The sequence below is a fragment of the Cydia amplana genome, chromosome 17 (assembly GCF_948474715.1).
Source record: "Cydia amplana chromosome 17, ilCydAmpl1.1, whole genome shotgun sequence".
NCBI lineage: Eukaryota > Metazoa > Arthropoda > Insecta > Lepidoptera > Tortricidae > Cydia > Cydia amplana.
In genome coordinates this window covers 14,513,971-14,541,688 of record NC_086085.1, presented here as the reverse complement: position 1 = coordinate 14,541,688, position 27,718 = coordinate 14,513,971, and the positions used below count along the sequence as shown (strand labels likewise).

The following is a 27,718-nucleotide window of genomic DNA, read 5'->3' as shown; positions in this document are numbered from 1 at the left end:
GACACTAGATCTGCTAGCATGAATTTGAGTATGGACTCGCGCGCGAGAACGCAACTTATGCTAGATCGCTAGATGTCATGTGTGTCGCGACAAACGAACAATGAATTTACAACTAATATTACAAGCGCAAGGAGTTGAAATTGTTGAGCAATACACTTTTCGTTTGTTGCGACATCTAGTGTCAAGTAGCGGTACTGACGGATTAGCCGTCTATGTATTATTAGGCTATGCTAAAGTAGACCTTATGCCCTAGTAATAAGATTTACAAATTGATCGAATCGGATACATTGTGATGTCATAGTTCCCATTATAGAGCCCTAGTTTTAGCATTGATATGATCTGTGAGGATCTAAATCTAAAACCCACAAGACTGTATATAAATTATATTTGCTAAGATGTAATAAAATAAATATGAAATTTTACTATTTTTTTTATTCAATATGTCCTAAATAAAAGACGAATTTATAATTAAAATATTTATTAGCGTATCGACGAAAACAAAGGAAGACTAGTATTGAATTGAATTCATGAAATTTCGAAGCAACATGTGTTATTTTATAACATCATAAAATACCATGGTAAAATAATACAAAATAATTATTACTCTCTCCAACCTTTACGTATTATCAGCCTTATAAAAAGTACAATTACATTAGTATTTATTTTATTTTATAATCCTTGCTTTTTGTTTGTGTGTTTTATGTATTTTTGATTAATAAATAAAATTTAAAATTACATTACGAATCATAAACCCGTAACCAGGGGCCCGTTTCTCAAAAGCTTGTAACTTGTAATACAAGCGGGGGCCTATTGCATAACATTTTACAACTCATAATACAAGCGGAAGTCTCTTTCTAATAAAAGGGAATGAAAAGAGGCGTCCGCTTGTATTATCAATCGGTCCCTGATGTCACTTTTTGACAGCTTTTGTTAAAAGGGACTTCTGACTTGTATTACAAGTTACAAGCTTTTGAGAAACAGGCCCCAGAATGTTGAAATTAAAGATGAGGATTTATCTTTATTTACAAAAATCAAAATTAACCAAATTATGGGATGCAAAGTTTTAGTGTAAGCAGCTGTAATTAAATTATACGTCATTTTAACAACTAAAATTAATCTCATTGCACCTATATCACACACTGTGACACTTTCAGCCGTGCTTTTTAGGGTTCCGTACCCTTAGGGTAAAAACGGGACCCTATTACTAATACTCCGCTGTCTGTCACCAGGCTGTAACTCATGAACCGTGATAACTAGACAGTTGAAATTTTCACAGATGATGTATTTCTGTTGTTGCTAAATACACAATGAAATAAATACTTAAGTGGGGCTCCCATATAACAAACGTGATTTTTTTTGCCGTTTTTTCCGTAATGGTACGGAACCCTTCGTGCGCGAGTCCGACTCGCACTTGGCCGGTTTTTACACTATATTTACGGTCCGTCAACTTGTCGAGCACCAGACTGGGCGAATCTATTTATTTCCCCGTATACATTTGCATTTGTTCATTATGGTGGCTAGCCATAAGCCGCGCTTGCGCCTCGTAGCGGTAATATCTGTCCTAAACGTAACAGACGCGTTTTGTTAGAGAGTGAATCTTCTGTACCTAGTACTATTATTTATTCTGTGGTTGTAGTAAAAGTTGTTCAGTTAGTGACATGCTGACATGCGATAAAAATGCGACCGTGCTACCGCCGCACTGTTCACAGTTGAATAGGCTCTCTTGGAACACATGGTCTGCCATACGACCTCTAAGGCTATACGTTAGTACACGGCGCTTGTCGTTGACTAAAACCGTTGGGTTCAGTTGGTTGAGGCGAGTTTGGTGTTGGAGTCGTCTGTGGTGGTGGTGTGGGTGTTGGCGAACTTGATGGCGGCGCGCATCGCGTCCTGCACTAACTGCTCGCAGGTTATTAGGCTCACCTGGAATGGTTTTCAATTTATAATAATTAATAATAGTACATTATTGTCGAGGTTCGGAAGTAGCTACTTGCAGGCTGAGGATTCGTTTTAAACGGACGACCTTGGGAGTCCGTTTAATTGAATCCGAAGCCAGCAAGTAGCCTTCCAGCCGAGTCATATATAGTGCTTTTCTCAAAAATGGTGCAAGAAATAGAAATATTTTACAGAACTTACAGAAGCAACGTTCTAATTTTCCATTAATTTTCACAGAAAAAATACAACCATTAAAAAAATTAGCTTGCCGCCTTTAAAAAAAAAAGAAGTGTATTTTTCTGCTGAAAATACGCCAACCTATTTGAGACACCTAAATAGTCGCGGTACCAACATTAAGCCTGTAATAGACTATCGCACCGCACCGCGACCTTGGAGCGTCGCACCCATAAGTGAGAGCGAGAAAGAGATATCTGTTTCTCGCTCTCACTTATGGGTGCGACGCTCCAAGGTCGCGGTGCGGTGCGATAGTCTGTTATAGGCTTTATAATAATAAGTGCTGATCATCTGTTTGGCTGTTTAAGGGACCTATGCCTTCATTTGATATGGCCATTTGAAGTTTTAAAAAGTTTGGAACTCGTTAAATAATGGAATTTGTATGCGACATTGCAGTCCCGAAATCGAGACTGCAATGTTTTTAACTTTTTAATTTTTTGAATGACCATAAACTACGCACTTCGAGACCTATTTTTTAACCGGCAACGTCGACTTTGCCGTCCATTTTTGAGAAAAGTGTTTTCGTGACAAAACTTCCGTGATACACAGACATATATTAAAAACTGGTCATCCGTGAGTCACTGACATATTAAATATTTTAAAGACGGGTCAATCACGTATTTTAAGTCGAAAACGCTCGACATGTTTCACTCCTTACCGAGGAGTGTCATCAGGAGCTTGCGTTGACGGTGACGGACCAGCGCGGCGACGGATCGGTGTCGAGAGTTTTCGACTTAAAATACGTGAGTGACCAGTTTTTAATTTAATAAAGTGTTTCGTGTCATGAAACAAGATTTCATATGTTGGATTTGGTTGAAAATAAAAACTTTTCTCCAACTGAAAATGAATCAAATTTCATCATACTAAATAAGTACTATGATTTACTAATGAATGGGCCAAAAACTTATTTTTGGAATTTATATTAGCCAATGAAAAACGTTTGTTAAATAAGTTTATGTCTTATTAAAATTTGACAAAGTGAAATGATGCCAAATGATAGTTTGACCAAACAAGTTAAATGCGAAGTGAAAATTTGGGAAATGAAACTATTTCGGGATGTGATATTTTTTTTATGTGGCGTTTAATAAATAATAAATGTAACATACCTTGGTGCCAGTCATCTCCGCATATGTGTTGGATTCATTGTCGGGTGTTGGTACTAACTCCGCTTTGAATACTGGCAAGATACTGCTTAACCATTGCTTCGCGTTAAACGAGTGTGACGTCATTTCCTGCAGAATAAAAACATGGTATTACGTGTAAGTTATGTTAAATGATACAATAACTGTGAACTGAATGATATATTGATTATTCATGCACATCGCAAATATAATAATGAATCGACAGTATTGACCAGGGATGTTGCGGATGCCGATTTTTTGACATCCGCGGATGCGGATTTTTAAAGGCTCACAACCGCGGATGCGGATGCGGATGTCAAGATAGGTACATAAAAAACGTCAAATATTACATTTTAGTAATTTTTATTTAAAAAAACCGGCCAAGTGCGAGTCGGACTCGCGTTCCAAGGGTTCCGTACATTAAGTCCCACTCACGCTTGACTGCTAATTTCTAATTGGTTTTTTGGCTAATGACTAAATTACCTAGCAGTCTAGCACTTACGCCGATGTTAAGACGTTCCTGTACCGACCTGTTCCACATCCGCATTCGCATTCGCGTCGACCGTCGCGGGTGTTAACTGACCTTGGGCACCGTGCAGACGGCCGCGATGACGCCCTGAGCACAGCCCAGCAGTAGCGTGGGTGTGCCACCAGCTCGGTGACTCCTCAGCGCCGTAGTGGCGGTGATGGGCGCCATGATGTAGGAACAGCGTAGGAAGTGGACTACGAAGCGTCGGCCGTCGCGGGTGTTAACTGACCTTGGGCACCGTGCAGACGGCCGTGATGACGCCCTGAGCGCAGCCCAGCAGTAGCGTGGGTGTGCCACCAGCTCGGTGACTCCTCAGCGCCGTAGTGGCGGTGATGGGCGCCATGATGTAGGAACAGCGTAGGAAGTGGACTACGAAGCGTCGGCCGTCGCGGGTGTTAACTGACCTTGGGCACCGTGCAGACGGCCGTGATGACGCCCTGAGCGCAGCCCAGCAGTAGCGTGGGTGTGCCACCAGCTCGGTGACTCCTCAGCGCCGTAGTGGCGGTGATGGGCGCCATGATGTAGGAACAGCGTAGGAAGTGGACTACGAAGCGTCGGCCGTCGCGGGTGTTAACTGACCTTGGGCACCGTGCAGACGGCCGCGATGACGCCCTGAGCACAGCCCAGCAGTAGCGTGGGTGTGCCACCAGCTCGGTGACTCCTCAGCGCCGTAGTGGCGGTGATGGGCGCCATGATGTAGGAACAGCGTAGGAAGTGGACTACGAAGCGTCGGCCGTCGCGGGTGTTAACTGACCTTGGGCACCGTGCAGACGGCCGCGATGACGCCCTGAGCACAGCCCAGCAGTAGCGTGGGTGTGCCACCAGCTCGGTGACTCCTCAGCGCCGTAGTGGCGGTGATGGGCGCCATGATGTAGGAACAGCGTAGGAAGTGGACTACGAAGCGTCGGCCGTCGCGGGTGTTAACTGACCTTGGGCACCGTGCAGACGGCCGCGATGACGCCCTGAGCACAGCCCAGCAGTAGCGTGGGTGTGCCACCAGCTCGGTGACTCCTCAGCGCCGTAGTGGCGGTGATGGGCGCCATGATGTAGGAACAGCGTAGGAAGTGGACTACGAAGCGTCGGCCGTCGCGGGTGTTAACTGACCTTGGGCACCGTGCAGACGGCCGTGATGACGCCCTGAGCGCAGCCCAGCAGTAGCGTGGGTGTGCCACCAGCTCGGTGACTCCTCAGCGCCGTAGTGGCGGTGATGGGCGCCATGATGTAGGAACAGCGTAGGAAGTGGACTACGAAGCGTCGGCCGTCGCGGGTGTTAACTGACCTTGGGCACCGTGCAGACGGCCGCGATGACGCCCTGAGCACAGCCCAGCAGTAGCGTGGGTGTGCCACCAGCTCGGTGACTCCTCAGCGCCGTAGTGGCGGTGATGGGCGCCATGATGTAGGAACAGCGTAGGAAGTGGACTACGAAGCGTCGGCCGTCGCGGGTGTTAACTGACCTTGGGCACCGTGCAGACGGCCGTGATGACGCCCTGAGCGCAGCCCAGCAGTAGCGTGGGTGTGCCACCAGCTCGGTGACTCCTCAGCGCCGTAGTGGCGGTGATGGGCGCCATGATGTAGGAACAGCGTAGGAAGTGGACTACGAAGCGTCGGCCGTCGCGGGTGTTAACTGACCTTGGGCACCGTGCAGACGGCCGTGATGACGCCCTGAGCGCAGCCCAGCAGTAGCGTGGGTGTGCCACCAGCTCGGTGACTCCTCAGCGCCGTAGTGGCGGTGATGGGCGCCATGATGTAGGAACAGCGTAGGAAGTGGACTACGAAGCGTCGGCCGTCCCGGGTTGCTTCGTCGGTTGCGTCGCGAATCTCTTCTTCCACGATAGAACTGAGAAAGAACAAAACTTTAAGGGTCCCTTTGTTTCCCATAAAGTTTTAAGTCTTAATGTATCGTTTGTCATATTATCATTAGTTATAAAACTGACACCGTTAACTTTCAGGATTTTCATAACGTTATCCTACAGATAGGTTGGGTTAAGTTCGGTTTATTTTATGGCAATCCTGAAAAGTGACGCGTTTCTCAACAAAATAAATTAGGACTAACGAAAATGCGGGCAAACAATACATTATGACTTAAAACTTTTTGGGAAACAATAGAGACCCAACTTTGACAAAGAGAATGAGCCACAAAATAAACATGATAAAGCCTGTTCCTGCAACCCTCATATTACCAATCCAGTCCCGTTTTTACCCTTTGGGTACGGATTACAGGGATGTTGCGGATGCAGATTGTTTGACATCCGCGGATGCGGATGCGGATATTTAAAGGCTCACATCCGCGGATGCGGATGTCAAGATTAGGTACTTAGAAAATGTCAAATATTACATTTTTAGTATTTTTTTATTTAAAAAAACGTAACGTTTAGTATTTGAGCAAGAATATAGGTGCGTCATATTTAATAAACAGTAACTTGGCCGACTTTTCTGGATCTAGACGATTTCGTTATAGGTAATGACGAAATTACCTAGCACTTACGCCGCCGCTAAAACGTTCCTGGGCCGACTTGTTCGACATCCGCATCCGCATAAGCTCCGCATCGATTTCATGCGGATGCGGATGCGGATGTTGAAAATAATGCGGAAGTTCCGCGGTTGCGGATGCGGATGCGGATGTTCGCAACATCCCTGGTACGGAACCCTAAAGATGATTAGAATACTTACTGTAAAGCTAGATCGTTGGTAGCAACAGTTTTCTGTACTGTATCCAGCACGTCGAGGCACTGGCTATATTCAGCGTAGGGCGCCCCGCTGCCGGCGCACAGCTCAGACAGCCGCTGTTTGACATCTGTCACCTGCTCCTTGCTCTGTTCAGGGTCGAGGAGGTCGGACACTTTGAAGAGTTGGTGGGACTTGCAGAACAGTTCACGCGCCTTGAAATAGGAACGTTTTAAAAAAATAAAAAAACAAGTAAATATGAAAATGGTGTGAATTTCACTCAAATATCAACTTTATTATCTGTAAAACAAGATTCAAAATATGTTTAACGGGCAAATAACTGAAATAACCATATACGAAGACGTGTATATTATTATTTAGCCACATTTTATACAGCTGAATCAAACGCCCCATCAATAGGTTATTAGGTTTACTTACAGTACAATTTATATTGTACTGTAAATAAACTTAATGTAATTTTTATATTCCAAATAATAAAATGTCAGTTCTAGTAGCTAAGTCTATATCTGCTTAATAGGGGATATTACTGCAATGTTCTGCCGCCAGAGTGCAGCACTAACGCCCATCGTAAACCATAGAGTAATTTATACATACCGTGCCTTAAACTGTTATTTGACAAGTTTTCACAGACAACAAAATATGACATTGATACATCAAGGCGGTTCGTTTACAAAGGACCAACCGGGAAACGGGAAAATCGAAACTCGGCTATCTGCCTCTTTATCGCTCGAATATGCAAGTGATAGAGAGGTTAGATAACAAAATTTCGACTCTCTCGTTTGTAGACCCTTAGATTGTGACGGATTGTGGAAGTGGCGCCCCCTGCGCAGAGTTTCGCGTAATATTCCCTGTTCAACTGTCATTTAACTACAATACCATACAGCAGCTTATTCCTTATGAGTATAACTAGAAGTACCTACCTCAGTAGCTCTCGGGCCCGTGATGGCATGGATGTTCGGTGAAGTGCCTCCAGCGGCTTTAACTAGTGTTATACACAGTTCGCCGATAAGGCCCGTGGACGGGACGTGTGTGCCGCAACATAGCTCTCTGAGAACAAATACCAAATGTTTGAAAACAGGTAATCATAGAAGAATAATAACCAAACCATTCATGCATTTGGGAGCTGAAGTCTTCACTATATTTACAAACTCGAACCTTACTTAGAATAAATTTAAAAGTGGAAAAACTACTGTCTTGGGTGAGACTTGAACTCACGGCGTCTGGATCGATATTCCAGCGCTCTGCCATCTGAGCGCCACCCAAGACAGTAGTTTTCCACTTTTAAATTTATTCTAAGCTTAATAGCATCGGTCGCAGACGTTTCTGGTTGTAAAAAATTAAATTCGAACCTTACTGCTTACAACTCTAGGTTCTTTTTCGTAGTCTGACGTAGTAATTGTATTTTTAGGGTTCCGTACCTCAAAAAAATCCTTATAGGATCACTTTGTTGTCCGTCCATCCGTCTGTCTGTCAAGACCTTTTATGCCCCAAAAAACATATCTAAATTTCGACACTCTCAAGGGAAACAGAATTGATAGGGTACCTACTTCCTGTTGACCTAAAACTATGAAATTTGACAAGTACCTACCTAATGTCGTCTTACACTACAAATACAGGGAGAAATCTGAACTCGGTAAATTTGTAAAAAAAATCAAAATTAGATAAATACGGAATGCTCTAGGTGGGCAAGTCCGACTCGCACTTGACCGGTTTTTTAGGATACTATCCCACTTCCTCGCCAGGCGGCTGAACTTAGAACAAACATAACTAACTTGGAAGGTAGCGGCGCGCCGGTTTCTACGACGCGTAAGCCAGTTTCAGGGTAGGTCTCCCCGGGAACCGATAGAATGGACTCGTTTAGCTGAAGACTGTCGATGACACGGGATTCCACTGGAGTGTTCGCCTGAATTGCTTCACTGTTGAAAAAAACATTACTTATTATCTTCATAGTATGTAAGTTTACTTACAAGTAACCATTTATTGTCAGATTGTGCATGTCAGTTTACAGATATTACAATATTATTAGATTGGTGAGTGTCACAATCAACCGGTTTACGGTATACAATTTCCTTATACCTAAAATACATACAGTACAATTCAAAATACACTAAAAATTAAATAAATAGCAAAAATACAAAATTCAAATAAACTAAGAGTCAAATAAATATTATACCATAGCTACCATTGGTGACTAATAGGGAATATTACGCGAAACTCTGCGCAGGGGGCGGCACTTCTACAATTAGTTACAATCTATAAGGGTATCGCAAACGAGAGAGGCGACTTTGTTATCTAACCTCTCTATCACTTTCCATATTCGAGCGATAAAGAGGCAGATAGCTGAGTTTCGATTTCGCCTTTCCCGGTAGGCCCTTTGTAAACAACCCGCCTTGATATATCAATGTCATATTTTATTGTCTGTGAAAACTTGTCATAAAACAGTTTACGGCACAGTATGTTTAAGTTACTCTATGGTTTACGAAAGGCGCTAGTGCTGCACTCTGGATACAGGACAGGATTTTGACTCTTGGAGACCCTATACATCTCTAAGGATAATTTGATTAACTACTATATATTGTAATCTTTTAGTTATGATGACACTTAGAGACATTTACATCTCTAAATAATTTTAGATTATAGTTTTGTATCTTTGTGTTCTTTTTTTCAATACTATTGTTATCGCGTTTTTTTTTGTAATTCGACATTTAGAGACTTTATACATCTCTATGTAATACTTTAGTTTGATTTTATGTTTGCGGCTTAGAAAGTTGTATTTTATAATTGTAGATGTGTTTTTTTTTGCTGTATGTAAATTCCATGTTGACGTGTAAAAGTGCCCTTGTGGCCTATTTGCTGAATAAATGTTGATGTTTGATGTTTGATGTCTGGCGGCTAAGCATTGCAGTATTAAGGCGTGCGGATCCAAATCGAAGGGTGACAGTTCGAGTTCGAACCCTATAGTTCTACTGGTTCTACTAATGATTTTTTGGAACTTATGTTAAATCCCTGCATACATCTGCGAAGAAATTCAAAGGTGTATGTAAAGTCCCCAATCCGCATTGGGCTAGCGTGGGGACTATAGCCCAAGCCCTCTCGCGCATGAGAGGAGGCCTGTGTCCAGCAGTGGGACGTATATAGGCTCAATTTTTTTTTTTTTATTATTTATTATGTTAAATCATATATTATACCAGTAGCGCATCAGAAAAGGTACCTATGGTATCGTGAAGAACCCAGATTATTCAGACTAATACCAGGCGTGTCTCACTCCGCGATTTCGTCGCTTTGCTACAGGTAGCTAAAAGTACATCCGTTCGGCCCCAATTTTGGGGAAAGCCATAAGCCGCGCGTGGCGCTGTCGCCACCTAGCGGCCATATCAGTGCTGATCGTAATAGACGCGTTTTGTTAGAGAGTGAGTCTTCTGTACTTAGTACTATTATTTATTCTGTGCTAATACTATAGTATTTTATGCAACCGTTGTTTAAGAGGGGTCAAAAAAGGCGAGTGGCGTGAGTAACAATTTGAAGCGAAGCCGAAAATTGTTAATAAAGACGCCACGAGTATTTTTTGACTGAGTTAAACAACGTTGCATATAATACTTTTTCTACGACCAAACACTGACTTTGAAATAAAATTGTAAATTTAACAAATATTTTTCATGTCATCTAGTAAACTTCTACCTACGGTATCTACCTGTTTTTAGTGATTCTTGTGCTATTACTGATATTTCTTCAGGCGTAGACACTAAGTTTTTGTCTTCATCCATTTTAACTTGAAAGACACACTGTTTTTTAACACAAAAGTTAAGTTTTCATTCGACAGGCACAATAGTATTCATATTCAAGATTCACAATATTCAAGAAGTATTTAGCAAATAATGGAGGGTACGAGCGGGAAAAAAAATGAATGAAATTTAAAAAAAAACATGTCTATGGTTCACTTATTTGTCAGATATGACATTCACACCCATAAGCGAGAGCGAGAAAGATATATTTCTTTCTCGCTCTCACTTATGGGTGCGACGAACCAAGGTCGCGTTGCGGTGCGACAGTGTGTTATGACTATAAGGTTGGCAACAATGTATTTTTTAAGTGGCCATTACACGAAGTATTGTAAAAGAGCCAAAAAGATACTGCGTGTATGTACAAATGCTTTTTTAGGGAATAGACTAAAGACTTGTCTTGACAACTTTAAGATAGGGTTTTAAAGATGTGTGCACGACCCTTTAAATGACAAATAAAAGGACGGGAGTAGAAAAAATACCCTTATTCACCTTTAGGTTGGATAGATGGTTGTGAAAGCACTATTTTGGGAAGCAGGCTGTTAGGTGGTTAAAATCACGTTGAATTATCTACTAAAAACCGGAACAACACCGGAACTAGATAACTTACCGAATCAAATCCTGCACTCGCATCACCACATCCTGTGTCAACCGATGTCCATAAACCGACAAATTCAAAGACAACCCCTTATCAGTAACACTAGACCCAGTCTGACACACCACACTATCCGGCAGCACTTTTCTAACCGCCGCGTTCAATAAATGCACTGCCGTATGATTCCGCATAACATTAACACGTTTCTCACTATCTATTTCTAATAACACTTCACTATCACAACCGAAATCATTGTCTATGGCGTCCGTTATTGTGAAACAGCCTTTATGGAACACGAAATCGCGAATTTTAAAAACGCTGTCCACTTTTAAATAAACTTTTTTATTTATATGAATAACGCCGCTATCCGCAATCTGTCCGCCTTCCTCGCAATAGAAATTAGTGTCTTTAGTTATTAGGTAGTAAGGTTGATTTTCGGATGGCTCTAAAAAGTCTATCCATTGGCCTTCTTCGTTTAAAATTGCTGCTACTTTAGTTTTAAGCGGCTCAAATTTGAGTTTATTATCTACTATTGAGTATTTGTATTTATATGAGTCGTCTGTTGAGTTAATGTTGTCTTTTTTAAGATTGTCTATGGCTTTGTCGAACATTTGCGCTCTGCTGGCGGTTTGCTCTTGAATGGCAGTCTTGTGCCTGGTCTTGTGTTGTTGAAGAAGCTTCCAGAAGCCTTTCTTGTCTATGGTCAAGTTGTTTAGTTTGGCGATACGTTCGATCACGTCTTCTTGGAAACCGTGCGTGTCATACAGTTTGAATACTAGCTCCGCTGGTATTACGGATGAGTTTTGCTTGGCCATGACCTGAAAATGAAAACAAGATATTGACACATTCAGCAGTATATTGGATTGGATAAAAATTTAGTATGACAGAAATAGAAGTCGAACAAACGACCATCTCTATTGTAAATGCTTTTATAGTTTGTCAAAGACCTGTCTCATTTCAAACATAGACAGAGAGAATCATACTATCTCTGTCTTACACTAGTACTAGCACCCAAACCTCATGAGGATGAGTACAGTTTTTTTTGTTCTTATTTACTGACAAATTTGGTTTGACCAACTATAAGATACAGCGATTTAGCGACGGCGCTTCACCTGAGGGCCACTAACGAAGTTTGCAAGTTGCGGGTATTTTTCTCTTTCACTCTAATTATGGCGTAATCAGAGTGGCAGAGAAAGATGCTCGCAATTTGCGGACTGATACGCCGCGAATGATCTTTTGATCAGACAACATGTGGCTTAAAAGAGTGAAAAGTAATACTTCTAACATATTATTAAATTGTACAACGGGACTTAATTTCGTATCTAAATTGAGCGTTTAAAGCGTTTATGCTGAGTTGATTTGTTAAGTTGAGTCTTCTCGGAGACCACGGGGACAACGCCGTCCTCGAAACGTCGGAGGTAAATCATAAAACTTAGATACGCGATTAAGTCCCGTTGTACAATTTAATAATGTGTAAAAACCGGCCAAGTGCGAGTCGGACTCGCGCACGGAGGGTTCCATCAACAAAAAATAGAGCAAAACAAGCAAAAAAACGGTCACCCATCCAAGTACTGACCCCGCCCGACGTTGCTTAACTTCGGTCAAAAATCAAGTTTGTTGTATGGGAGCCCCACTTAAATCTTTATTTTATTCTGTTTTTAGTATTTGTTGTTATAGCGGCAACAGAAATACATCATCTGTGAAAATTTCAACTGTCTAGCTATCACGGTTCGTGAGATACAGCCTGGTGACAGACGGACGGACGGACGGACGGACGGACGGACAGCGGAGTCTTAGTAATAGGGTCCCGTTTTTACCCTTTGGGTACGGAACCCTAAAAATCGTGAAAGTTTAAATCAGTACTTGTAACATACTTCCTTAAACTCCTTATAACCTCGCGGGAAGCCAGGCATCTCCACGTCGTCCATAGCCTCGGCCTCCGGGTGCTGCGATAGCAGATCCCGCCACTTCTTGACCAGCTCTGACCGCAATCTGAAACAAAACATATTTATTATATGGGGCATTATCTATGAAAAGGGACCTTATTGTCGATGGCGCTTACGCCGCACAGCGTCGCGCGGCATTGCATTTATATCGGAGCATCGTTAATAATGGCGTAAGCGCCATCGACAATAAGGTCCCTTTTCATAGATAACGTCACATATACTTACTAAAGTATGCTCTTAAAGACACCAAAAAACATCTCGGAGGACTTAGACCACCCAAGTGATTTATATTACTGACTTTTTGAGACACGTAAAACACAAATTTCTATAGCGTTTCAATTCTCTTCCATCTTTTAAATCAAAAATTAACGCCATGTACTCGAGACTAGGCCAAAGGTATGGCGCCATCGCTCGAAAAGATTGCACCATACCTTTGGCCTAGTTTCGAGTAGATGGCGTATTTTTTTTATATTTCAATAATTAACACATATCAGTGAAAGAATAAGGATCAAAGTCAAATGGCGTTTTAACAGTTTTAATCTTCTGTCGAAAGATGGCAGTAAATTCACTGTGGCTACATAACTTTGACAATTCGCTTCTATTTCAAATTCTCTTTGGTATAACTATGTCTACTGTCTATGGATACACACTAACCTCTTGTAAGCCTGCTCCTCGTGCTCTATAATCAGCTTGGCGTCCTTAGCTCTTGTCTCAAGCTCTGGGTAGGCGTGCCCAAGTGTGGAAGCTACTATAACTATGTCTACTGTCTATGGATACACACTAACCTCTTGTAAGCCTGCTCCTCGTGCTCTATAATCAGCTTGGCGTCCTTAGCTCTTGACTCAAGCTCTGGGTAGGCGTGCCCAAGTGTGGAAGCTACTATAACTATGTCTACTGTCTATGGATACACACTAACCTCTTGTAAGCCTGCTCCTCGTGCTCTATAATCAGCTTGGCGTCCTTAGCTCTTGACTCAAGCTCTGGGTAGGCGTGCCCAAGTGTGGAAGCTACTATAACTATGTCTACTGTCTATGGATACACACTAACCTCTTGTAAGCCTGCTCCTCGTGCTCTATAATCAGCTTGGCGTCCTTAGCTCTTGACTCAAGCTCTGGGTAGGCGTGCCCAAGTGTGGAAGCTACTATAACTATGTCTACTGTCTATGGATACACACTAACCTCTTGTAAGCCTGCTCCTCGTGCTCTATAATCAGCTTGGCGTCCTTAGCTCTTGACTCAAGCTCTGGGTAGGCGTGCCCAAGTGTGGAAGCTACTATAACTATGTCTACTGTCTATGGATACACACTAACCTCTTGTAAGCCTGCTCCTCGTGCTCTATAATCAGCTTGGCGTCCTTAGCTCTTGACTCAAGCTCTGGGTAGGCGTGCCCAAGTGTGGAAGCTACTATAACTATGTCTAATGTCTATGGATACACACTAACCTCTTGTAAGCCTGCTCCTCGTGCTCTATAATCAGCTTGGCGTCCTTAGCTCTTGACTCAAGCTCTGGGTAGGCGTGCCCAAGTGTGGAAGCTACTATAACTATGTCTACTGTCTATGGATACACACTAACCTCTTGTAAGCCTGCTTCTCGTGCTCTATAATCAGCTTGGCGTCCTTAGCTCTTGACTCAAGCTCTGGGTAGGCGTGCCCAAGTGTGGAAGCTACTATAACTATGTCTACTGTCTATGGATACACACTAACCTCTTGTAAGCCTGCTCTTCATGCTCTATAATCAGCTTGGCGTCCTTAGCTCTTGACTCAAGCTCTGGGTAGGCGTGCCCCAGTGTGGAAGCTACTTCGTCGTATAATATGCGCACGAGTCGATGGTTGCCGAATATGTCGGTGGCGATCTTTAGGGATGTACGCATTATTTGTTTTAGGTTTAGGCTGAAACAAGAAAGGAGGGGTTATGTTAGTTAGAATTTCAAGTGGTAATTTAGCTAGCTATTGCTCTGAGATATTATAATAAGTTATTTACTTCGTGATCATTATTTTCCTCGCGTTATCCCGGCATTTTGCCACGGCTCATGGGAGCCTGAGGTCCGTTTGGCAATGGCAACTAATCCCAGGAATTGGCGTGGGCATTAGTTTTTACGAAAGCGACTACCATATGACCAATACAACTTTGCTATTAGTTTTTGAACAATCAAGAGAGCCTTTTACCAGTTGGTGTGGTGAAAAGATAAGATAACTTTTACTTAAGTTTTCCCTTATTTTTGTACATTGTGTCCATTACTGAGTGTCACCTAGTCCATCCACTGGGCCTTACTGAAAATCAGCGTCGCGGAGTGTGCCATGTGGCTCATACCGTGACACCTAGCTGAGTGAGGACCATTTAGCGCAACCTCTCATTTTGTGTTCTCTTTTGTTCGTTTTTAAGGTTGTTATTGTGTTAATAAATGCTTTTTCTTTCTTTCTTTCTTTCTATAAATATTAAGTCGCCGGCGCCGAACTGCCCCGAGTAGCGCGGCGCACCCGGGCTGGGGCAGGGAACATGGCAGCGTGACAATATAAGATATGTTTACTTGGTGTTGGGGAAGGCGCCGTCCGCGAGGCACACGGCCAGCATGCGCGCGTGGTCGGCGAGGCGGCGGCACGCGGCGTCGAGCGGCGCGCCGGCGCCGAACTGCCCCGAGTAGCGCGGCGCACCCGGGCTGCTCTACCGACAACAGAACATGGCAGCGTTACAATATCACAACATCTCCGTAAGTGAACCTCAACTTTAAGGTAGATATAGCTGGTCAACCATCTTGTCAGTAAAAAAAGGCGCGAAATTCAAATTTTCTATGGGGCGATATCCCTTCGCGCCTACATTTTTCAAATTTGCCGCGTTTTTCTACTGTCAAGATCTGGTTGACCAAGTATATTTAACTTCCCGCTTCCCACGACACCATGTGATATGATATGAGCAAAGAGAATTAAATATACTTAATTCTAAATTAAATTTTCACTGTGTGTAGTAACAAACCATTGGGTAGTACCTAAATTGTAGTTCGTTATTTAGCATTAGAAAAAAGGTAAACAATCGTGTCGTATCTTTTTATTGAAAAACGCTTTTGAAAAATAAGTCACGGCAAATATGTAACAATTATGAATCATATACGATTATTTACATTCTTTTGCTTCCATACGTAATATTTACTGATTTTTAAAAAGCGTTTTTCAATTAAATGACACGTCAAGATTGTTTACCTTTTTTCTAATGCTAACAAACGAACTATATATACCTATATTGTGCCTATTAAGTCACTCACCTGCTCAATCGCCTTCATAAGTGGCAGGAACAAGTCCGTATCGTAGTTGGACTTGACGCCTTGTATGAGGGCCGTGGCCCGCTCCAGACCCATGCCCGTGTCCACGTGGTGCTTACGAAGCGGCTTCACTGAACCGTCGGCTTCCCTGGCCACATAACACGGTTGAACAAGATATGGGGCATTATCTATGAGAAGGGACCTTATTGTCGATGGCGCTTACGCGGCACAGCTTCGCGCGGCATTGTATTTATATCGGAGCATCGTTAATAATGGCGTAAGCGCCATCGACAATAAGGTCCCTTTTCATATATAACGTCACAAATAAGATGTCTAAGACGCTTAAAGAAATACAGAATATTACAGCTAACTTTCACAGCCATTTTCATATTTCCATGAATTTTCTTTTGAAAAACTTTGACAATCGCCAGGCGCGTCTGCAAATCCCACCAACTCTTTAAAGTGTCCGACCTTCTGGACCCTGAACAGAGCAAGGAGGTTCCTTTTCACAGACACCGTCACATATTGAGTAAATGCAACGTTCCACGATGCCCATTAGAACGTTTTTATAGCATTAGAAAAATACTACGCGATCTCGACGTGTTTTTAATTGAAAAACGCTTTTTAATAATCAGTAACTATTATTTATGAAAGCAACACTGTAAAATGTTGGCCAGTGTCCTGGGAACAATGCCTCAGGCAGGCTAATTTAGGTTTAGATTTATGATTTATTTATTTATTTTGTTATTTAATCTCTGTTTTAATAAATAATATGACCATGTAAATATATGCAATTATTTACATTCTTTGGATATTGATATTGATTCGTAATAGGCTACATGACTAGTTTTTTTTTATGGTATCAATCGATCGGGTTTGTTTTTAGGATCAAATGTCTATATGGGACCCATTGTATTAAAGTAACACAAAAGTCAGAAATTGACGTCATCGCCCATCTTGTAGTATGGACAAAACAAGAAAATTGCGTTTTTGTCGGTGAAATATTGCGTTTATGTATATAGTTGCTATACAATATTTTTTTTGGATGAAATGTAAGGAATCGAATGGTACTCTTACTTTTATCGTTTTTGGAAGTTAAAAAAAACTTAAATTTTGAAACTTTCAGGTCCTGTAATTTTGTAATTTTTCAATATTTTATTTTAATATCCACATTATTGTGATAAATTGCTCGTTTGCTATCTATTTGACTAGATTTTGTTATAAAATTCAACATGTGTCATCATCCCTATTGTTACATATTTGCCGTGACTTATTTTTCAAAAGTGTTTTTCAATAAAAATATTGTTTACCTTTTTTCTAATGCTAAAAAAAATGAACTATACATTCGGCGACAGACAGAAAGAGGTGGCGACATATTTTAAGAGAAGCTGTTACCGTAGACAACATGCCAATCGCTAACGTTACGTAAACTTTAATTTTACGACCAATAGATAAGATAACCAATCCAAATGGAAATCATTACCTGTTTCAAATCAATTTTCTAGTGACCTGTTTAAACATGCCACATGATTAACAGTAGGGATGTAACGATACATGATTTTGCCGATACGATACCGATACCGATACCATAGAGAAAAAAATACATAGAGTGCTCACTCCATACATCAGTTTTAGTACCAAAAAGACTATTAGCATCTAGCATCGAGTAGCGGAACTATCATGTACTGCTACTTGACAATAGATGTAGCACCGACCGGAAAGTCTTATCTCAACAACATAAGACATATTGTCAAGTAGCAGTACGGATAGTTCCGCTACTCGATGCTAGATGTAGACACTGAAATTAATAGTATGAACTGATGTATGGAGTGAGCACTCTTGTCTTACTATATTTCTCTATGCCGATACCGATATCGATAGCCTGGAAGTTAGTTAATCAATCAAATAAATAAAGAATTATATCCTTTATACGCATAAAACATACTTATGTTTAATAGACACTCGATTTTAAGAAGTGTGAAAAACTGAAAAATAAAAATAAAGAAAAATATATTCCTATTAGCAAAATAGCACGATTACAGCAGCTTCACTGTTACGTTACGTTGAAACTTACGTAAGTTTTGACACATCAAGTTAAAATTGAGGTGAAGAATATTCTTGCCCAATAAAATACCTTACTGTGGGTTGTTTACATTTTGTTATGATATCGGGAGTATTTAAATCGGCGATGCCGATATATCGGCCTGCCGATTATATCGACCGATATATCGTATCGGTATCGGTATCGTTACATCCCTAATTAACAGTAGCTACCTTTCTGCGTTTGGTCCTACGAATTTATTTAGATGAATTAAAACCAAACAAAACCATATAACAGCAAACACGGTCATGACGAACATTCTTGTGCTTATTACGCTAACATTGGTGTCATGTGCGATGAAAAGCCAAGGACAGAAACTACGTAAGCTAATATCTTTGATAAATAAATACAAAATTCCTTGAGACTTAGACATATCCAATGTAATAAAAATCAAGCTTTATCCAATTCGGCAAAGGGTAGAGTCCTAGTCCATTAAAATCATTTATTTCTCCCCAGCCAACTCGGAGACAACTCCCGAGATCTCCTACCTCCCACTAAACTACAACGGCGACGTCCTATGCACAGAGGAGCTATGCACTCCGGCGTGCTGGGAGAGACTGAGACGCAACACGGGCTACTGTTACAGCAACGATCTGTGCGTGTGTTATGACAAGTAAACTTATGTTTACGAGGATAGGGGACGGCCGCTTTCCATACAAACGCAGTCCCCATTTTCCTCTCTGAATATTAACATTATGATCGAATTTAAACTGTTGTGAGACATACTAACATTGAATAATTTTACGGTTTAGACTCACTTGTTTTTAGTCACTCGCGCGATATGTTTCGGAGAGCCTAGGTCTTCTTTCTCGAGCACTAACAGTGCGAGCAGCGTCCACAACGGCTGTTGGGGGATGTCTTCCGCTGCCACTGTAGGCGGGCATAGTGAATGGTGTGTTTGAGCTTGGGTCACCTAACACTTGTAGCGATACACAGCACGAACTCACTATGTCCACTACTTACACTGTTGTCGATACGCGGCCGTCGTGAACGCTGCTCGTGCTGTTGGTGTTCTTCGAGAAAGGAGACCTAGGCTCTCCGAAACATGTCGCGCGAGTGACTTAAAACAAGTGAGTCTAAGGGCTCTTACAGACGAGCGACAGTCGCCGACCGTCGACGACCGTCGCGAGCGTTCGCCAGCTGCAGCTGGCGAAGGTCGCCGATTGCTGTCGCGGGCGGTAGCTGGCGTGCTGTCGCTCGTCTGTAAGAGCCCTAACCCGTAAAATTACTCGAAATTAACATTATGGAAAATATTTTAACATAATTTGATATACATTAACCATAGCTGCGTTTGACTTTTTCCGATTTTTTGATTATTGTAAAAATTACGCGAGAAAAACAGATTTCATGACAAATGTTTAAAAGCATTTTAACTCTTATAATGGTTAGAAATTCGAAAAAATCAAACGTGCGGGCATAGCTGTGGTTGATATACAACATAATTATTATTGTGTCAAAATATTTTCAATAATGTTAATATCCAGAGAGGAAAATGGTACCTGAAAGTTCACAAGGTGACAAGATGAGGGGAAACCTTTTCAGGGACGTTTACGCTTTATATTAATAAAAGTGTTGTATTAGATTTAAGCAATACTGAGCGTCCTGAATAAATATATTCTCTTTCTTTCTTTCTTAAGCTTATGTGTTTTATTTGTTAACCTTATAATAGAACTAGCTATAACAACGCCCTCTCCCTACAATATAGTACAACAACGGTATATGCACAGAGAAGGCTTGCCTTAAGACAGAATGAAACCAAACAGAATTTTAAATAGAGGCGGATTCAGGATTGTCAATGAAATTTTTGCCAAAAACTTGTTTAAGACTAGCTCTTAGTCAATATAGACTCGTCTTACCTGTTGCACTGTATGAACACAATGTTCCATATCTCTGTGAGGCTGCCATCGGGGTTGACATAGTGTATCTCGGTGCAGGGTCCGCAGGGCCCAGTGGTGCCCATCTCCCAGAAGTTGTCTGCTGTCCCCAAGGCTTTGAGTCTGCTGGGTGGCACACTGAAATGTAAGGGACATTTTAGTTTCATACGTTATTATTATTATTAATTATTTCGTCGGGTGACAAGTAAAAGTCACTAAGTACTATCAAAAAATTAAAGTAACAATGCACTTTATTACACTTGTAACACGGTTTATTGTCCAATAATTTCAATGGTGTTAGTTAGTGACTTTTTCTCAAAAATGGACGGCAAAGTCGACGTTGCCGGTTAAAACATGGGTCGCGAAGTGCGTAGTTTATGGTCATTCAAAAAATTAAAAAGTTAAAAACATTGCAGTCTCGATTTCGGGACTGCAATGTCGCATACAAATTCCATTATTTAACGAGTTCCAAACTTTTTAAAACTTTAAATGGCCATATCAAATGAAGGCATAGGTCCCTTAAACAGCCAAACAGATGATCAGCACTTATTATTATAAAGCCAATAACAGACTATCGCACCGCACCGCGACCTTGGAGCGTCGCACCCATAAGTGAGAGCGAGAAACAGATATCTATATCTCTTACTCGCTCTCACTTATGGGTGCGACGCTCCAAGGTCGCGGTGCGGTGCGATAGTCTGTTACAGGCTTAATGTTGGTACCGCGACTATTTAGGTGTCTCAAATAGGTTGGCGTCTTTTCAGCAGAAAAATACACTTCTTTTTTTTTAAAGGCGGTAAGCATAATTTTTTAATAGTTGTATTTTTTTCTGTGAAAATTAGAACGTTGCTTCTGTAAGTTCTGTAAAATATTTCTATTTCTTGCACCATTTTTGAGAAAAGCACTACATATGACTCGGCTGGAAGGCTACTTGCTGGCTTCGGATTCAATTAAACGGACTCCCAAGGTCGTCCGTTTAAAACGAATCCTCAGCCTGCAAGTAGCTACTTCCGAACCTCGACAACAATGTACTATTACTTGTCACCCGACGATTTAAGCTTTGTTTCTCACACATCCGTTATAAAATTTACTTTTTCTTTGTTATATTTTCCTGATGTGTGATCCCTTGCGGGTAAAAGCCTCCTCCATCTTTTTCCATTCCTCTTTGTCTGCAGCATTATTCTCCCAAGTCTTTCCTGCAATTGCTATGATGTTGTCAACCCATATTTTTCTTTGTTTCCCTGAGTTTCGTTTGCCCAGTGGGCCTTTCCATTTGGTTATCATATTATAACACTACTAACATAATTATAACCAACACTATGTTGATGAGTATATTTACTTGTGCCAGATAGTCTCTTTCAGCAACAGGCAAGACAAACGGATGGCCGACCGGCTACGAAGTGCCAACACGTATTTACGACCCAGTCCTACGTTTTAATTTGAAACAGTGAACATATCGTAATTTAAAGCCAATTAAATGACAGTACAAGACCTCAGGATGAAAATGTGATAAACAATTTTATGATTTAATTGTTAGTTTTAGTGAAAATAAGTGAATAACTAAAAACCGTTTCGAATTATCGTTTCAAAGCTAACTAGTGTTTACCCCGAACGCAGACGTTAACCCCACCCGGACCAATAGCAGCCGATCCGAACGTAAATGGGCAGCGCTGATTGGCTACGCACCTCGGTCGGGAGACAGACTTCTACACTCAAACTTTCATAAGGAATATACCAACTGAAATCGACGAAAATGAATTGCCTGGGTTGTGATGAGGCTATTAAATGCCACAGCGAGCGAGTAAGTTGTACTACCTGCACAGGACACTACCACTATGGTTGCCTAGGCATGACCTCAGAATTCTACAATGCCCATAAACACGAACTAGACCAGTCCTGGCTATGCCCGTCATGCCAAAACGTGACCCGCCGTATAAGACATGATAATACACCAGTGCGAAAACTGGCCTCAGTACAATTGGAAGAAACAAATATGTCAATAGACTTCCATAATTCTTCAACCTTAAGCGAAGAAAACAATAGGCTCCACAAATCACCTCGCACACCAGAAAACATAGTACAGACACAAAACATACCAAATAACTCCCTCACTTTTGAGAGCTTCAGTGCACTACTAGACCAAAAGCTAAGGCAAAATAAAGAGGATATTATCATAGAGTTCAGAAACACTATCCAATGTGAAATAAAAAAAGCAATAACTGATCTAAATAAAAACCTAACAAAAAACATAGAAGAACTAACCTCGGATCAAAAACAAATTAAATCTGACGTCTCAGAAATTTACAACAAAATTGAACACCTACAGAATGAAAATATCAAACTAAAAACGGAATTACATGAACTACACAAACAAATAAACAACACAAAAACAAAGCAAGCAGAAGACAATAGTAAAAAAATTGTCCTCTATGGTCTCACAGAATACCAAGGAGAAAACAGTTACGATTTGCACGATCGCCTTATCTACTTATTTCAAGATATTCTAAACATTAATCTCACTGGCTACATAGAGGACCACACTCGCCTAGGGAAAAATTTAAGAGGTAAAAAGAGGCCCCTTGTCGTCGAATTTCTAAGTAAAAAAATGAAAAAGTATATTTTAGAAAACTCCAGGTTCTTTAAAGGCACAGGCCTATCAATCGCTGAGTACATATGTGATGAATCGATACTAAAAGAAAGGAAATTGTTACAAGAAAATCTTCGGCTAGCAAGGCAAAACGGCAATCATGCCGTCATACGCAACAACAAACTTATCATCAACGGAAAGATCACTAACTCACAGATGAACCCTACCCTACACTATAAGGAACAAGACTGCAATAACACCAGAGATAATACCACGGAAAGCGACGTTAACACAAGCACTACACACTCACAGTCCTATGCAAACGTAACAAGGCCGTCTAATTTTCGTTAATAAAGATAACACACTAAAAATACTCTTCCAGAATATGCAAAGCATTTTTAATAAGCTACCGGACCTTGAAGCCTACCTGGAAACAAATCGTAACCAATATCATGCAATAGGCGTATCGGAAACATGGTTGACACAAAAAAAATTGGAATTAGTGCATATAGATAAGTACGTCCTCGCGGCATCATACAGCCGTACTAACTACGCAGGCGGCGGCGTTTGCATATTGTTACGGGAAGAATTGGAATACATGCAACGAACGGATATTATGGACATGTCAATTGAATATGTGATAGAAATAGCTGCAGTAGAATTATATAAGTTAAATGTAATAATAATAGTAATTTACTGGAACACCAGAGAGACCGATATATTTTATAGACAAATAAAACTGCTTTTAGAACTTTTAGTAAAAAAATATAATAAACAAAAAATCATTATCGGGGGCGACTTTAATGTAAACATACTAGAAAATAACAAACACTCGACAACACTCAATAACTTAATGCTACAATATAACTTTTCACAACAAATAAGTGAACCTACTCGTATAACCCAGACTAGTTCAACCTGCCTAGACCTCATTTTTACGAATTTTTCGACAGAAAATGTAAAAACAAATGTACAAAATTTAGGATTCTCGGACCACAAAGCAACTAGTATATGTATACTAGAACCACAAAATTATTACACCACATGGACGATAAACAAAAGGCTATATAATACAGAGAATATAAGATCATTTAAATTAGCACTTCAAAAAATTGACTGGGAAAAAATTATATTAGAAAAACAAACTCTTAATTATAACTATAACATGTTTAATGAAACATTAAAACGTATTTTAGACAGCTGTATACCAATAAAAAAAGTTAAAATATCAAACAAACCGCGAAAAAAATGGCTCACAAAAGGCATCAAAATATCGTGTAAAAATAAAAGGCTACTCCGGATTCTCGCAACATACACCAAAAATCCTATACTTACAAAACATTATAAAGACTACGAAAAAATATTAAAAATAGTAGTTGCCAAGTCTAAAAAACATCAATATATAAATGAAATAAAACAATCTGAAAACGTAACGAAATCTATGTGGCGAATTATTAGAGAACGCACAAACAAAAATGAAAAAAGATACAATCATAATATCGAGTTGTCGATCCGTAATAAACTTACGTCGGATTCGAAACAGGTTGCAAATGCTTTCAACAGTTATTACGTATCGGTGGGGATGGGGACGGCTGGCGGGGATACAGGCACGGCCCCTCCGCGCGGCCGGCCTGTGCTCAACTCAACCACCAATACCATGTATCTGCGCCCGGTGGAGTTAAAAGAAGTAAATTACATAATAAAATCTCTAAAAAATAAACATAGCTTTGGAATCGACGAACTATCACCTGCTTTGATAAAAAAATGTGCCGACGAACTTACTATCCCTTACTATATGCTCATTAACCAATCGTTCGCTGAGGGGACATTCCCGGACCTTTTAAAGACCGCCCTAATAAAACCTATATACAAAAAGAAAGGAGACCGAACTAACCCCAGTAACTATCGACCCATTTCACTACTCCCAACATCATCAAAGATATTCGAAAGAGCCATCTGCAAGCGCCTTTATTCTTTTTGTGAAAAATATCTGATTTTCGATGACAACCAAAATGGATTCCGGAAAAACCGTTCGACCACCTTAGCCGTCTATACATATATGCAGAAAGTACTAGATATACTTAATAGTAAACATTATGCCATTGGAATTCTATTAGACATGTCCAAAGCCTATGACAAAGTTCAATATCAAATACTTCTACAAAAATTATACGGGATCGGCGTGAGAGGAATAACCCATAAATGGTTTACCTCTTATCTAGAAAATCGAATACAATACGTGGAACTACAAAGTATCGATTACAAAACCGGTAGTATAAATTACGTCAAATCTGATGTGCAACACGTACAGAATTCCATCCCTCAAGGAAGTGTCGTCGGATGTTTGCTATTTTTAATTTATATAAACGACCTCCCAAAAATAATAAATCAAAATTGCGTACTATTCGCTGACGATATTTCCGTGCTCACATCATGCCTAAATGACCAAAATCTTAACGAAAATCTAAAAAACATATTGACAAATATAACTCACTGGATGAACGATCATAACTTAGAAATAAATTTTTCAAAGACTAAGTTAATGCAATTTAGGCCCTACCAAAAAACCCCGTTACAAATAGACTTCTCATACAATAACATAAAACTAGAATGCGTTGATAGCTTTACACTTCTTGGCTTGGATATCGACTCCAATATAAATTGGAAAGCGCACGTAAAAAAGATTGCAAATAAAATGTCTAAATTCACCTATGCATTAAGAGAACTAAAAAAAACCACTGACCTAAAATCTGCCCTTGCAGCTTACTACGCGTACGCCTATTCATGGTTAAAATATTCTATCATCCTATGGGGGAATAGCACAGATGCAAACGAGTTGTTTATTCTCCAAAAAACATGCGTAAGAATATTAGCAAATATCTATTGCCCTGACAGTTGCCAACCCTACTTCATAAAATTTAAACTCTTAACCTTAACTTCAATTTATATCTTTGAAATTTGCAAATTTGTACGTAAATACCCCGCTTTATTTAAAAAAATTGCTGACCAACCTAGACGATACGAATCGAGATATAAAAATAACCTTATACAGACAACAAACTCAAATCTGAAACTACATAGCACAAGCCCACAAAATATGGCCATAAAAATTTATAACAATTTACCTAACGAAATAAAAGACATCGAATTGGAAAAAATATTTAATAAAACTTTAAAACAATACTTAATCAAAAAATGTCATTACAGCTTACAGGAGTATTTTAATGAAAATGAGTAAACAGCAAATAAATATTAGGTACGCTGGTCTAACTTCTAGATACCTACTTGCGAGTAAATATAGCTGATCCATTTTACATAATCGTACTTGTGTGTACCACGGTCTCGGTGCGAAAGAAAAATTTACATACCTACTTATTTGTATAATTCTAGAATATTTACTATTCAACCACCCTGCAATTGATGAAATTATGCTCGAAACGACTAGTATTGTTTACATATCTACCTGATTGCTGCGCCCAACAGGGTTTCATGTGTCATTTGTGTACCTACCTATACTCTTAAGTACTTGGAAAACCTGTAATGTACATGTGAATTGCAATAAATAAATACAATACAATACAATACAATACAAAGAAATCGAGCGCCGAATTGTTTTTCATTAAAGGTTGGGTTTACATATTTAAATTTTTCTAACTTTCATGAAACAGTACCGAGTATAGGAACTTCAAATATTTTCAACTAGCCTTACCCTAGGGATTTCCAAATGTCCCTGCACTCCCTGTCTTCCGTGATGCCAATGATAGGATCACCCTCGAAGTATGTCACCACTAGGTCTTCCGGCTTGAACCGGTACGGGCCCAGGAGGAGGTCCCATGCCATTTTACATGCTTCTTTCTGAAAATTATAAATAAGCATTCAATGAGGGCTTTTATAAACTCAATAAAAATCAAATATCAAATATCAACATTTATTTAGCAAATAGGCCACAAGGGCACTTTTACACGTAAATATGGAATTTACATACAGCAAAAAATACCACATCAACAATTATAAAATACAACTAAGCCGTAAATATCAAATCAAACTAACATAAAGATGTATAAAGTCTCTAAATGTCGAATTACAAAAAACGCAATAACAATAGTACTTATTGAAAAAAAAAATACACAAAGATACAAAAATTACTTATCTATAAGGTACATGTATGTAATGTGGGCCTTGTTGCCTGAATTAAATTTTAAAATAAATTTAGGACATTTATTTATTTTATTTTGTACACATACATACATGTACCTTATAGACTAACATACAGTATAATTTTATGAACTTAAAAACTATTTTGGCAACAGAATGGCATGGCTCAGTTGAATTGACTGATTTGTATTATAAAAGCAAGTCAAGCATGTGGCTCACAAATTTTAGTTTGTTATTCCGAATAATACCTTATGATAGTCCCCAAAGGACCAGTTTCCAAGCATCTCAAAGAAGGTATGATGGTGTCCGTCAGAGCCGACCACTTCCAGATCATTGTGTTTGCCTCCAACACGGACACACTTCTGAGAGTTGACAGCACGAGGACACGGTGGCTCCACTCGACCGAGGAACACACCTTTAAACTGGAAGGTTCAAAATTAGCCTATCAGGTTAATTTTTCGAATTTCTAATAACTTTAGAGCTTTTTCTAATAACTTTAACTCTTGATAAACGTTGATTTTATATCATAGCTCATTGAGAACCATAGAGAACTACCAGAGGCAGTCAAAGAGAGAGATTTTCGTCTATTCTAGACTAGAATATAATAAGAATATGTATATTGTTTACCTGATTCATGCCAGCATTCACGAAGGGCACCGAGGGGTCGCACAGGGGTACCACGGAGCTTGATTTTACATGCTTATGGCCGTGATTATGAACAAAATAATCGATAAAAGTGCTTCGTATAAAGCTGCTCGACGACTTCATCCGAACCAGCGACTTTTCAAGCCCTACTCTACTTCGAACCGGTATTCGTAACATATTATTGTTATAGGTTATACTGTTCTTCCCAGTTTTAAACACACAATAAAATTATTAAAAATTCCTTGTACTCAATATTTTTTAAGATACATAAATGAATATC

General features: G+C 40.1%; 1 protein-coding gene across 1 annotated transcript; it reads right to left on the bottom strand.

The window, feature by feature from the left end:
* Window positions 1-1,803: 1,803 nt before the first annotated feature.
* On the bottom strand, window positions 1,804-27,654 carry LOC134656098 (alanine--tRNA ligase, mitochondrial). Its single transcript, XM_063511615.1, has 15 exons — window positions 27,421-27,654; window positions 27,042-27,215; window positions 26,348-26,493; window positions 20,034-20,189; window positions 16,080-16,224; window positions 15,351-15,484; window positions 14,527-14,712; window positions 12,753-12,870; window positions 10,894-11,696; window positions 8,277-8,420; window positions 7,425-7,551; window positions 6,490-6,698; window positions 5,449-5,656; window positions 3,276-3,401; window positions 1,804-1,923 (listed from the first exon to the last, which is right to left on the bottom strand). The coding sequence occupies exons 1-15, from the start codon at window positions 27,613-27,615 to the stop codon at window positions 1,804-1,806; spliced, it is 2,991 nt and encodes a 996-aa protein (XP_063367685.1). The 5' UTR covers window positions 27,616-27,654.
* Window positions 27,655-27,718: the final 64 nt, after the last annotated feature.